Genomic DNA, 13,809 nt, shown 5'->3' on the forward strand with positions numbered 1-13,809 from the left:
GAAAGTGATGTTTCAGAAGGTTCATAGCATTATTCTCATCTAAATTCGTATGTATATTACAGTTGCAATTATGTATATTAATTCCTAATGTTGCCTATTTTCATCTAAAATTTGAGTTAACTGAAGAAGCAAGAATAACTACAGAATTCTTTAGTCCAATTTTAATTAGACCATTAGGGATTTAAGACTCAGTTAATGAGAATTACACTGTGATGTCTTACTCTTGGCTACTCAGTGTACCTAAAATGTGTTTCAATATACACATTACTGCAATGGCCCCCAAAACTAGCAGCATTAAAACAAAGAACGTATCTTTTAAGAGCTTGTTTTCTCAAATTAGGCTAGAACTCTGTTTCTCTTAGCTTTCTTTTTTGCAAATTTATATTTCCATATCATTGTCTCAGTAATTAACATTACCTGAGCCCAGATCTCATCATAGGAACGATACTTTCCTCTGTGAAAATAGCAGGACTAAACATTGCTTTATAAGGTGAAACATCAAATTTTTATTAGCAGATGGGCTAATCTAGGGAGTCCCCTTCTCTTTATAATCCATTTTTCCCAGAAGTTGCACTTGTCAGTACTGGGAACACAACTGTTATTTAATGGGAATATGACTAGAAAAATAAAGAGTGAATGTTTGCTAAGAAACACTTTGTGCACTCAAGCCTCTGTGCTTATTGCTGTGTTCTAGAGAATTGGATATGACACGAGAGCTGATTGCATATGCTAGAAAAGAAGTATAATCTCTTACTTCTTTTCCTTATTATATATTTTAGTTGACAGAAAAGTCACTGTGTCTCTTTTGTCTCAAGTTGGGTCCTGCTTTTAATTTACTTATTACCTTTATAAAATGATACCTTTAAATAAATCTAAAGAAGCCCTGTGGTTCATGTTTTGTTCCACATTACTCATGTATCTGGTAGCTGGCTATAGATAAAAAAGGGAACATGTGGGAGGGCAAGTTCCTTTTGTATTTGGATTTGTTCTATTGTCTGTTCAGATAATAATGATTTAACCACCATACTCACTTTTTTCCATGCTATAATTTCCTTATGACAGGGACTGATAATTGAGTTTGATTCACAGCAACATTACAGTGCAAGGCAAAAGAAGACAATAAATGAAAAATGCCAACTTTTCAAATGGAAACAATATTTTTGCTGATATAAGTAGTAGTGCACGTAGGCATAAGAGCTTTTTTTGAACACAATAAGGTCAATATGCTTACATCACTCTCTGCATACCACTCAGTATCTTTATCTTATCCTTAGTTATCATAATTGCTATATAGATCAAAATCCATGTGAGGTTTGGATGGCTGCCTTGTGGTACTTGGGATCAAACCAAGATCTTGAGAGGTTTTAATGCCAAACCAGGCATTGCCTCCACACTTGGTGCAGTTAACTTATCTTAAGGCAAACTGATGCTGCAGTAGTTTTAAGAGAAGAGCAGTTTGGTTTACGTGTGAGTTCTTTTTGTCCCTCTTTTTCAATACATTATCAGCAGCTGCACAGCAGCCTTATTAGTTGTTTGTAAACCAAAGGCAAACTTGTCTGTAGTCCAGTTTGAAGCAGAATGTGAACAGCTCTGCAGTAAGCATCTCCTCCAGCAACTGAACTGGTAGTTGGGCACATCAATGCTTTTTGCCTTAATAATGACAATTGATCGGTGAATTTAGTTGGAGGAGAGAGCTGTGGCTCACTCAGCAAATAAAATACTGCTGTAGCTAAGAATAGGCATTGTACCACAGGTGAAACTATGAACTGGGTATGAATTCCTTTTATCTGGTATTGCTTTGTTGCTGAGCTAGAAGTACTTGCATCAGCAGGTACAGTGTTTTGGCCCAGGGTTTGATAAGCAGATAGATTAAACAGTAATTGTTGCTGGGAGAAATCCTAGTTTACACTCAGAATTTGTGGACAAACTCGTGTATTTAGTTTACTTCAGGTAGTTTTTCCCATGGAAATACCTCTTGTTGGTGTATCCCAGTGCAGCAGATCCAAATGATAATTACAGTCTTGCTAATCAAGGGAAAGCAGTCAAGGTGGAGTATCTTCCCAGCAGTAGTAGCAGCAGAGGAATCCCATCCTTGTAATTTCAGAGCTGATTTCAGTCTTTGGGGTGTGGTAACCTGGAAGGACAGCAGATTGAAGCTGTTAGTGTTTTCCTTACTAGATTTGGGCTCAAATATGTTCTGCAGACTGCTGGGTCATAATAAAAATGATTTGGTGATAGTAGGTATTTGGTGTGTACTGAGAATTATAGGGTTGTTTTGAGGTCATTCAATAATCTATTGAGGCCTTGGTCTTTTCAGTCTTGTTTTAGCTAAATATACAATAATTGTCCTCATCCATTTGATTCTCTTTACATGTACAAGTCTGATAATACCACATTTTGTCTCCAGATATTTTAATCTAGTTTTTTGTTAGTTTGATACTCCTCATGCATTGCATGCTAGAAGACCTTTTGTTACAGATTCAGCTGTTTAGAATGCTGGAGAATCTTTTTACCTTTTAAGATTTATATTCCTTGCATACTGCTTAAAGGAAAAATCTCGATGTTAAATGTATGACTGTATGGAAGATTCTTCAAGTTGGTAATCTCCTTAATATTTAATAAATGCAATGGATCATTTTTATAAATGTGTGTAACTTAGATTTAGAATACATAAGGGATTACAATAGGATAACACATTCATCTCTGTTGGCATAGAAAAGACCACTAATGTTTTATGAACATATTAATCTTCATTGGTGAAAATAAATGCCCTACCCTCCTGCAACCCATTAACAATGCAGTTTGTGGAAAGGTACTTTTGCAAATTTCATTGCAAGTTTCCCATGAAACAGCTCCAGAGAGAACAAAACAATATCAGCCCAACAACTGAGTTCAAGAGGGAAAGTGATGCTATTGCAATGAGCTTTTTTCTTTTCAATTTTTTTTTTTTCTTTTTATAAAAAGAGCCCACTCAAGCTGTATGATCAGGGACTGGTACCATTCTTGCCTTAGTTGACCTGCTGAGACTGGTTGCTAATCCCACTGGGAACTGGCAGCTTGAAGTAAATTGATACAGGTGGGAATGATGGAAGGTGACTGCTTCCATTCCTGAGCTGTGTAGGTGATGTGATCAAATGTAGAACTGGGATCAGTTTTGTCTTAGTTACTTAAACAGCTGAAAGTTTAGCCCTGTGTTGAGCTGCAAAACAATCTTTTACTTGGGTTACTTGATAAAGAATCAGAGATTTAAGGCTGGAATTTGTGGATAAAAGTGAGATGCTTTTAAACTTTGTTCCATTTTGTAGAAATAATGTAACTAAACCAAGCTTTCTGCCATGGGCACAGAGATTACACAAGTATAGAGCCCTTAGCTACAGCTTATAAGATATTAGAGGGAAGAAAGAAGGACTAAACGAGGATTGAGGAAACAGCTTCACTCACAGAGCTTTTCTGCTGAGTTACAGTTAAGGGACTCCATTTGTGCTTCTTGTCAGTGAGAAGAATAGGTGATTCAGACCAATGCTTTGCCTTGCCTTTTAATGGAGAAATAGTGTGCACATGGCTGGCTACCATGGGGTTTTGGCCAAGGAGCAGTGAATTATTGAAGTAGGCTCACTCAGTTGCTTACAACTGTGGCAGGTCAGTCTGTCATTCTCCAGACAGTTCCACTCACTGCTCCTCAGTCTGTGGGTAGTCTTTTTTACACTCAACTCTCTCTTACATGTCTGTTTTATCACTGTTGAAAAAAGCATTTAACCTTTTACAGCTTTGTAGACACAAGGTAAGTTATGTAGGAAAGGACCATTAAAGGGAATATTTGAGCAGGCATTTAAAAGTATGTGTATTGTACTTCACAGTTGTCTTGATTTTTAATCCTATTAAGACAACTTATTTCTATGATTATATATTGACTCCCACTCTCCTTTCATGCCAGTAATCTGGAAATCATGTCATCCAAAGACTTCTAAATAAAGGAACTGTGACTGCAGCTTAGCGTGGTTTTGCTAAGTACTGGAACACAGCTCCGGCTTTTGGCTCCCAGTTTTGTGTCTTGCTTTTATTCACACAGTCCCTGTTCAGACCAGCTGCTTACCTGTCTGTAAAGTTAGATGGATAATATGTGCTTCCTGTGTTTGTTTGTCAGGCTGCCCTAATGCATGCAAAAGAACAGTAATGATCAGAGAAGCCACAGTGGATTTCAAAGCAAGGAAAACTGAAGAACCAGGTGTATAATTAATAGTTTGAAGTAGAAGCATCCAGCTCAATATCTAGTCCTGTGCACACAGAAGGAGAAATGAAATCCTTCTAAATTCAGATAAGGAGGGTTAGTTTGCAGCTAAAGATTCTGAGCACACTGCTTTTGTGTGCTAATATTTTAGATTTATTTCCACAACTTATTGCACATTCACTTTTTTTGAGTTTTCATTGCAGAAAATTGCCAGGAGGAATGGATTTTGTCTTCCTCAGCTGGCAGAACAATTTTCCACCTGTCGCCCAAATATTTGATGGGAAGGATTATGGTACAGCTGCTGGAAGTTTATACTTTATATCCATAGAAAGTCAGAGGGGCTGATGAAACTAATATACTGATATCAAAGGTTGGCTTGCTGAGGTCTATATAGAGCACTTGTGACTTTCAGCATGTGCTGAAAATTTAGGAGACCTTGGCTGCCAAAGTGTGAAATACAGACACAGTCATGGTTGGATAGCGTGTTTTTAAGCAAGCCTTGGTTCCATCCTGTCCTCTCAGTGCCTGCTGGGGTCCCTCAGGCAGGTGGGGTTTCCAAGTGCTGGTAGGTGTCAGACCCTCCCCATGTGCATCAGCACAGCAAGGGGAGATCAGCAAGTTCAGTCATTGGAGCTTTTAAACTTCCCCACAAGATGGCATCCGAGGAGATGTTGGTTTTTAAGGAATACCTTAAAACCAGAAGTGTCTGCAATCTCAGACTTGTAACCTAAAAGCTGGAGGGTTGCTCCCTGAAGGGTAGATGAATATCCAGAAAAAAAAAAAAAAAAAAAAAAAAAAAAGTGCTGTATTATTGGGTTGTGGAGGCATTTAAAAGTCTCTCTCCTTTGCAGAATGCTCTGGAACTAATAACTTCTGGGTTATTAGTAGTCTGTACTCCTGGGTATAAAAATGTCATCAGAAAGATAGGTTTTTCTACAAGCCTTTTTGGTATGTACTTAATACTTAAGCCGTGAGTTTTGCTCTGAGGTTCAGTCCATTCTAGAAATAGAGTAGAAATAGTTTGTAATATGATTTTACCAGCTTAGAATTCTCACTGTGTTATAAGCCTTTTTTTTTTCAATAAGGCATAGTTATGGTTATATTAAGGCATAGCTATAACTAGAGCATAGCTATATCTGTTCAAACATCAGTAACATCTTTGTGTTTCCACTTTGATATTTTATTATTATTTTATACTCGTGAGATACTGTCTTGGCAATCTAATTATGATTTCAAACCCTACTGCAATAAGAAATGAACAAACATCTCAGGGAAGAAAGAAAAATGACCCTTAATATACATATTTATGATATATGTGCATGCTTCAATTCCAATTACCTGTTCCTTATGCCTGAAGGTGTTTCAGCTGTCTTAGAACAGAAGTCATGGTAAGAACAGTTCTTAATTCCCTGCCTGTCACATGCAATCTAATGTCATCCAATTCCATATAGCATGGTTCATTTAGCAAAATAAAGTATGCTTAACTCATAGTAATGAATATAGAAAGAAGTCTATAATTTATGTAACAAATATATTATTTTATATTTATATATATTTATATTGTTATATATATTCTATTTTATATATTTATGTTTATAAATATTTATATATGGGCATGGTATATGGATAATATATGTATAATTGTGCATTGTCACAGGTGCTGGAGGACCATGCAGATGTATTAATTGATAAAATTAGAACTGGCATTGTGCTATAGAGTAGCCAGAAGAAACCAGGGGTTCAGTTAAAACCACTGGAAAAAAATTCAAATATTTCTCTTAAATTGACAGACTTTATTATTTGGGAATATATTGAGGCAGGAAAAGCTGGAAACACGGAGGAAAGACTGGCTGAGATTGCAGAATCTGGAACAGAACATCAGTTAGTGCCACTTTGCTTCTCCACAAATCTGTGTCTTTTATGGGCACTGCTTTGGGCAGGTGAATGCAGGTGGCTGTGCAGCAAGTACTCCCCAGCAGCCATCCCAGTTAAGCAGTTCTGTATCATTTACCAGGAGTGCTGAATAAATGATGATTGGATCCCCCTTCAATGTATAGAATTTAAAGAAAAATTATGCAGTGGAAGTCATCAGCATGCATGTTTTGTTACTGACCATTCCCACTGTTCCTGTATTGTCAATCTTTGCTAAATACCACATCCCCATAGGCTTTAGTAAATCCATGTACTAGAGGAAATAACAAAAGCATTAAAGGATTTCATGTGGGCAACAAAATCTCCTGTTTCCATCAATATCTGAGTGACTTCCAAAAAACCAGTAATTGTTGCATAAGGGACAGGGTCATCTGATGAAAAACAGACACATCTCAGTAAGTTGCTTTTCTGACTGAATAATGACTCAAATTTTATTATGAAAACCATTTCATGCAGAAATGATGCAGTCTGGAAGAGGAATTTTTTCACCTTGTGATTTATGAATTCAAGGGATTTGGAAAAAGGAAGCAGAGGGGAAGAAAGATTTATGACAAGTCTGTGCTTCTGCTCCCAGCTGCTGGACAACTCTGTTTTCTTTTTATTTGTGGTGATGGGGGAGGAGGCCAAGAGATAAAGAGAGAAGCCTTCAGTTTGTGCTGGGTTTTATAATCTGAAAGTGGTGGTAATAATCCTAATGGCACCTTCTGTGACGAATAGAATTAGAGGCTGTAGTTGTCTTCTGAAGGTGATACAACAGGTTTATTCATATTTATTCATATTTATTCCTAGCTTTTTTGGGACACATCTTACCAGGTTTGGCTTGATTTTTTTGGTGGTTTAGGGGTTTTAATTATTTTGTTTGGTTTTAATATTGAAAGTAATGCTGCATGCTTGCTTTAAATCTTTATTTTAAAAACTCAGAACTCGTGATTTTTCAGTATATTAAACCCTCACTTTAACATCTAAATTATATCTTGGTCACTTTGAAAATACTGAAAGAGCTGTGTCTGCTAGTATCAAGATTTTTCTATTGTGATCTCAAAACTAAGAGCAGTATATTTATTTCATAGAAAAATTCAGTGTTTGTTCCTAAGTTTTCTTTTTTTTCTCTCTTCACATTTTTGTTTCTATTATTGTCATAAAAAGATTTAAAGTCCCTATTGGTCTAGTGTGCAGAACATAAAACACAAAGCACTTCCTGAAAGGTAATTTTCCAGGACTGAAAACCACAAGAATTATGTTTCATAGTTTGGTCTTCTGTCATTCACTGTTGCATTGAAACAGCCATTTTTCTATAACTGTGGATGTCCTGTGTCTTGAAAACTGACATTTATAAATGAAAAACCTTAATGATTTGAAATCAAAACCCTTACATATTTCCAGTATGCTTTCAGATTAATCTGAATACAAGTTAGGGTACAAAAAAGATGATGCACAAAAGAAAGATACATTAAGTTAAAAAAAATAATAAAATCCAAGTATTAAGCACACTTGAGAGACTTTGCTTTGGTTAGCAGCTACTGCAGTTATCTCAGCTATTACTTATCCCAAAATTCATCTGTATGAACAGTAGCACTTGTTGATGTGACCATACCTGTTCCAGACCCAGGTAGCTGGAGACACTTCAGCTCTCCTAATCATCAAACGTTTTTGTGTGTGTGTGTGCATGTCAGCTCATTCAAACCACTAATGATCTCATGGCACATAGACACTGGATATTTGCACGCACAAATATACTGAGTGCTAAGAGTGATGCCTATTTTTACTAGAAATAAGACTTGTTCTCATAATTCCATAATCTACTAGATCTGTGAAGGTTTTTAGACTTATTTCATATCATCATAACTTCCCTTTCATCTAACTTAATTTAATTGGTTTTGGTTAAATCACATTTATTGCCTTCAGCTATTCCTCTTTGATACTCTGTCCCCCTTGTCTGTAGGTGTCCTCCTCTGTTATCATTTGGCTATGTTGTATTTATTCAGTTCTTTCTAATTTTCCATCATAAATTGATCCCTTCTGACTTATTTTTGTTGCTGTTCTCTGAGTTTTCTCAGAAAACTGAGAAACTACTCAAATCCCAGGACTGATAAAAATCAATGGGAATTTCCAAGTTTTGACAGCAGCAACTAGGATTTGAGTCAATTAGAGGAGTTGTACTAAAGGGTAAGCTTGTATTCCACTGATTCTCTGTTCATGCCTAAGCACAGGAATCCAGGAAATAAGACACCTAGGCTTACACAGTGCTGCAGAAATGCCCTTGGAGCCCACTGCCTGTGAGCCAAGCTAAAAAGCTCACCATCTTGCAGTTTCTGGCCCTACAGAAACCACTTTTCCACTTTTTTATCACCTTAAAGGGGCTGCAGTAAATGGGAACAGCATATTGAAAATTTCCTCTAAATGGGTATGAAATCTCAGTTTGCTTTTTCCACCACTGGAGTGCTACAGTAATGCTGGCCATATCAATATATTTCTCTGTGGTGAACATTCTGATCCCTGTTAAATCTGCAGCAACTGGCTAAAGGAAATTAAATTCATTGAAAGAAAGGTAGATTTGGTAGTTAAGGCACTGGGCTGTCACTCAAGAGAATAAGGTTTAGTTTCTACTTCTTCCACAGACTTTCTGTATGACCTTAGGTGACTCATTTAATCTTTCTTTGCCTCAGTTCATCATCTATTAAATCTGCAATACTGATGATGCAGTTTGCTGATGATTCTGATGTTTCTTTTCTGTCAATTTTCTTGACAGTTCTTACACTTAAATTGTTTGACCTTTTTGTGTGTCAGATTCCTTCCAAAGCACAATCCTGACAGCTATTGAGTTCCACAGTTGTTTCTCCAGTAAAATCAGTTTTTAATAAAATCCAGCATGGTATGGAATCAGTTAATTGAGATGATGCAAAGAGTACAACAACATGAAAAATGTGTATTTTCCTTTCCTTCATTTTCAGGAAATGATAACAGTGAAGCCCTTCCAGAGTCTATCCCATCTGCTCCTGGAACACTGCCTCATTTTATGGAGGAACCAGATGATGCCTACATTATAAAAAGCAACCCCATTGTCTTACGCTGTAAAGCTATGCCAGCTATGCAGATTTTCTTCAAGTGCAATGGTGAATGGGTCCATCAAAATGAGCACGTGTCTGAGGAAAGCATGGATGAGACTACAGGTAAGGGCTGCCACCTCCTCTAGGGGAGAGAGCTGAACACAGTTGTACCAGAGCAGAGAGCAGGAGATGCATTCAGAGATGCACCAAGAGGAGAGCCCTGTGACTTAGCAGATAGTTGCAGGCTCAGCCTGAGCTGCAGGGGTGAGGAGCAGCTCAGTTCAGACCTGGTTGCATGAGGTGTGCTCTGCCCTCAAGCTGCTGCCACAGCATGGCTGGGTTGGCTTGGTGTGTTGGTAAAGCTGGCTCACATGCTGTGTAGAGACAACCTTGCAGAGCTGAAACAAGTGGGTTCCCAAAATGCAAAAGGGAAAACAGCTGATGGAAGAGGGAAGAAAAAGGCAGAGCTGACAGGCAGGGAAAGGGAATACAGATCCTGGCAGAAGGGGCATAGTATGAATGGGGAAAACAAAGGGAGTTAAAACAACTGTAGATGTGGGAGGTGTTACACAGAGATGGTAACAAACTGGATATTCACTACTAACTTTTCCAAGTGGAGGCATGGGGGCTGATCAGACACTAACCATAGACACTGAGCCCCTTGAAAGAAAGAAAACAGTTTTGGAGGGCTAGATAGTTCAGTGCAGTTTAATGGTATAATTTGCAGTGGAAGCTAGAAACAGAGAAATGTAAGGTTTTATGAACCTCCTGCCAGGATGAACCCTGAACCACCTGCCAGTGTGGTGGTTGAAGTTTGCCTTTACCCTCAAGCAGTGGTAGGTAATAAAGTAGGAGAAAGGCATTGTGTAAGAGTGTGTATCTAAAGGAAGAAGGTTTAAAATGATGATTTTATCATGTTCCCAGCACAACCCATACCTTTTCTCATTTAGAACATCTTGATAAGTATTGCAAACCAATTTAATACTGCACTGTCTTTTAATTTCACAATTCTGTTATTGCTTTCTTCTTGTTTTGAAATTCCAGGATTGCTAGGCAACTCTACGTCTTGGAAATAGCAGTGTGTGCATAATATCCCCTCTATCAATATAAGAAATTCCTTTTTAGAGGAGAAAATGCCATTTAAAAAGAAGTTACATCTCCTAAAGTGGTGTTTGGCATTCTTTCAAAGTGACACATTCTGAAGAAATTTCATACTTAAAGACTTTGTAAATGCTAATCTGGATGAATTTTAATTTTTACAGTTACCTTTTCAAAAATAATTTAATAGGCATAACCTTTACTTCTAAAGGCATTGCTGAATCAATATAGAAGAAATGTCGTTCCCAAATGTTTTTCTTCCATATGGTTAATGAAAATCTGTCTTGTGAATACTGCAATTATGTTTTCTAAGCCTTGGATTAATAACAAAATAAAAAAAAAGCTAAAGTAACATTAGGTGGGTTTTTTTAAATAACACCAGTAGCATTGAGGTTTGAGAGATGAAGTCACAGGCTTAGCAAATGGAATCTGGATTATAAATGTTACAGGTCTGGATTTAGCCCGGGGACAGAGCTCACTCTAAAGGTGTTGTTCTCTAAACATCAGTGTGGTCCAGACAGTTCAGTGTTTCTGTGCATTCCAAAAACTACCCTAATGGTTTTTCTGACACAAAAATGCAAGGAAAGGCTACATGCAGTGACATGGTGAGGGACAGGCATGGATATTCCCTCACCATGATGTATCATATCCATAAATTATTTTGGATCTTTTCCTTAGCCTTCAGTAAAGAAGAGATTATTGGGTTTTTGTTTTTAGAATTAATGTGCATACTGGCAGTGCCCTCATTTCTGGAGTCAAATCTGGGGCATAAACATGTCTGTTAGCATACAGTGTTCTGCATTCTGCGTGGGCTCCATCTGTGAGAAAACTGCACTACAATTTCTGCCAAGAATGGTGACTCTGGTTAAAGGGTGAGATTCTGGTGTGCTCACTAAAGGGAGTCTTAACTACATTAAAATGCATCTGTCCTCTTCCATCCTTCCACCATTTGTTATGAGAGGAAAATTCTGAGAGGATGTATAGAAAAGTGGTGAAAAACAGTCCCAAGAAACCCAAACAGGAGGAAATTTAATGCTGGGTACAAGAAATGTCTCGTAGCATCTCCACTAACTCTGCCAGCAAGCTCTGAGCCAGCCATATGCAAGAAGTGCTTGGCAATGGCACATGAAGGCACACTGTTCTGATGGGTTTTACCTACAGCACTGGTTTGTGCACACATAAAAGGCCAGGAAGGACAGCTGCCAGGGAAAAAGTGGGTATATTTTGTCATTATGATGATCATGAATCCAGTTTTATATGACTTTGTGTTTATAGGACAGAAATAAAAATTGTAGAGTACCACAGGAGTCACCGTTAGTTTGAAGAGGAAGCAGGAGAGGAAGAATTTGTCTGGTTTTGTAAGGTTTGTAGCCAGGGGCTGCCTGAGAATGTACAGGGCCATGGGTGGGCTTTAAGAGCTGGCTCTGAAATCTCTCCTGGTGTGGATTTGTTGGTGCAGAACATCAGTGCAGGCACACCAACATGTGCTGCAGCTGAGTCTGGGTTCCCATCCCTGCACTGCCATTGTCAGTTGGCCAGTTAGAGACCAACTTAGTTCATCTCCTGCCTCCTTTCCTCAGTTGCAGAAAAGAGACCCATAGTCTGCCTGTTCTGTTTGTGCCATAAACATGGCAGGAGAGGAGCTTCACTCAATGTACTTCGCCTCGTAGAGTGAGAGCCTGAGCTTGTAGATGATACTGTGATAAGAATGTAATAATTACAGTTCAAATAATTTCCTTCTGCTTTATTTTTCTTGCCTGAACATTGCAGCATGCACCTCAGAATTAGTTCACAAATATTTCAACCTCTGGTTTCAGCAGAAGATCAGACCTGCTAAGAGTAACTGGAGTTTTCTTGTCAGATAAATAAAAGGATTACAGCAATAACTGCTGTCAGTGTTTTTCTTATTTAAACAAATAAAGCTGACAAATGCTGAAGTTCTGCACAGCTCTGTTGTGTTTAGTACATGGAGAGCAATTATTCATCAGCTGCCAGCATTAGTCTATCTCCAGCTAAACCATCCAACAGTGCAGAAAGCTTATTAGCATATCAGTACCATACTCATAATTTTATATTCTGTAAGGCTGTACTGTATAACAAAGGATGATGGTTATAATTTGCACAATAATTCAAAGGGTTGGACTTTCAGTGCTTATTAGAGTTATACAAGTCACAGGTAAAATGTTGCTCTTGTTTATTATATGCCTGGTTTTATTTGCGTGGGTTTTTCATTCTGTGTCATTTCCTATGAACAATTTTCCTGGGGGTTTTTTTTGAGGTGAGCATATTTGTTGGTGAATTATAGTGATGATAAATTAATACATAAGAATGTATGTGTCCATTCCCAATAGTTTTGCTTTCTGTAGTTCTTTCTAAAACAAATGAGAATAGATGTCTTTCTTTCATAAACAAAACATAATTATCCCCAAAGACTGGACGTTCTCCAGAGGCCCCTACCAACTGCAAAAAATCTGTATTTCTGCTCTTTTGGATGCATTGATTTTGTTTGCTGGCAAATCGGGAGACATCTAAAAGGACCCAAATTCCTACCTGTCCCACTCTGGAAATGCTGAACCAACAGCTTCTCAAAATCATTTGCTGTTTGTTAGCCTGCTTCAAACCACATTCCACGTTGCTTCAGAAACTATAGGTTGATATATAGATCAATTAATGATATGTCAATAAAAGGAAGAGCAGGGCTAGAGAATATTCTACCTCAATAAATCTGAAGCTGTAACTGCCTGTGTGCAGTGATAACTGCTCAGAATTTGGCAGTAGTAACGAGCCCAGGAATGGTTCTGCTCTCAGAAGCTGGCTTCAATAAATTGTTCAGTTTGGTATCAGAAAAGGTTCTGTCCTTGTTAGCACGGATGCACCAGTGAGCTGTAAAACATGCAGTTCCCATAACCTTGTTTCTCTTTGCTGTTTCCAAAACTTCCTAGAGCAGGGCAGCCATGGAGAGTTGAGAAGCAGTGTGCCAGAGCCAGCTGGGTGAGCAGCAGCACTGTCACAGAGTTACTGGGAGGTGACAGGGAGTGGGACTGGGGTGAGGGGATAACTCCAGATACTCCACTGCAGCAAGAGGCTGCACCTTCACAGCAACACTGCTTCCAGACAGGCAGAGTTGCTCTAGATGGCTGCACAGAAGTGCATGTCAGCTAATGGATTGCTGGACAAGCTGGCTGGAGACAGGCCAGCTCAGAAAGGTCAATATTTGTGAAAGACTTCACCATTTCACATCCTTGTCAAAAAAGTCTTTAAGGAGATGGGCTGCAACCTTGTTGGACATGGCTGCAAATGAGCTTGGATTTGGAGGCTCTGGAGCTTTGGAGCTTTGACTGAGATCATTCAGGGCCTGCACACAGCTTGGTTTGCCATGGGTAAGGATGGGGTAGGTCTGTCAGTGTTGTATATAGCATGGTGGGATGCCAAACCCTCAGCCAGTTAAGACCTGCTGTGCCAGACCACCAGGAGTGAGATGCTCTCTGTTGGAACTGCTCTTAG

The 13,809-nt window shown here is 38.5% G+C and overlaps 1 protein-coding gene across 1 annotated transcript in view; it reads left to right on the forward strand.

The window, feature by feature from the left end:
• Positions 1 to 9,029: 9,029 nt before the first annotated feature.
• The window catches only part of UNC5D (unc-5 netrin receptor D), a 50,766-nt gene continuing 45,986 nt past the window's right edge, over positions 9,030 to 13,809 (forward strand). Inside the window, exon 1 of the mRNA XM_008491388.2 lies at positions 9,030 to 9,330. Coding sequence (XP_008489610.1) covers positions 9,030 to 9,330 — 301 coding nt within the window. The remainder of the gene's footprint in view (positions 9,331 to 13,809) is intronic.

The sequence above is a fragment of the Calypte anna genome, chromosome 22, assembly GCF_003957555.1.
Source record: "Calypte anna isolate BGI_N300 chromosome 22, bCalAnn1_v1.p, whole genome shotgun sequence".
Lineage (NCBI taxonomy): Eukaryota > Metazoa > Chordata > Aves > Apodiformes > Trochilidae > Calypte > Calypte anna.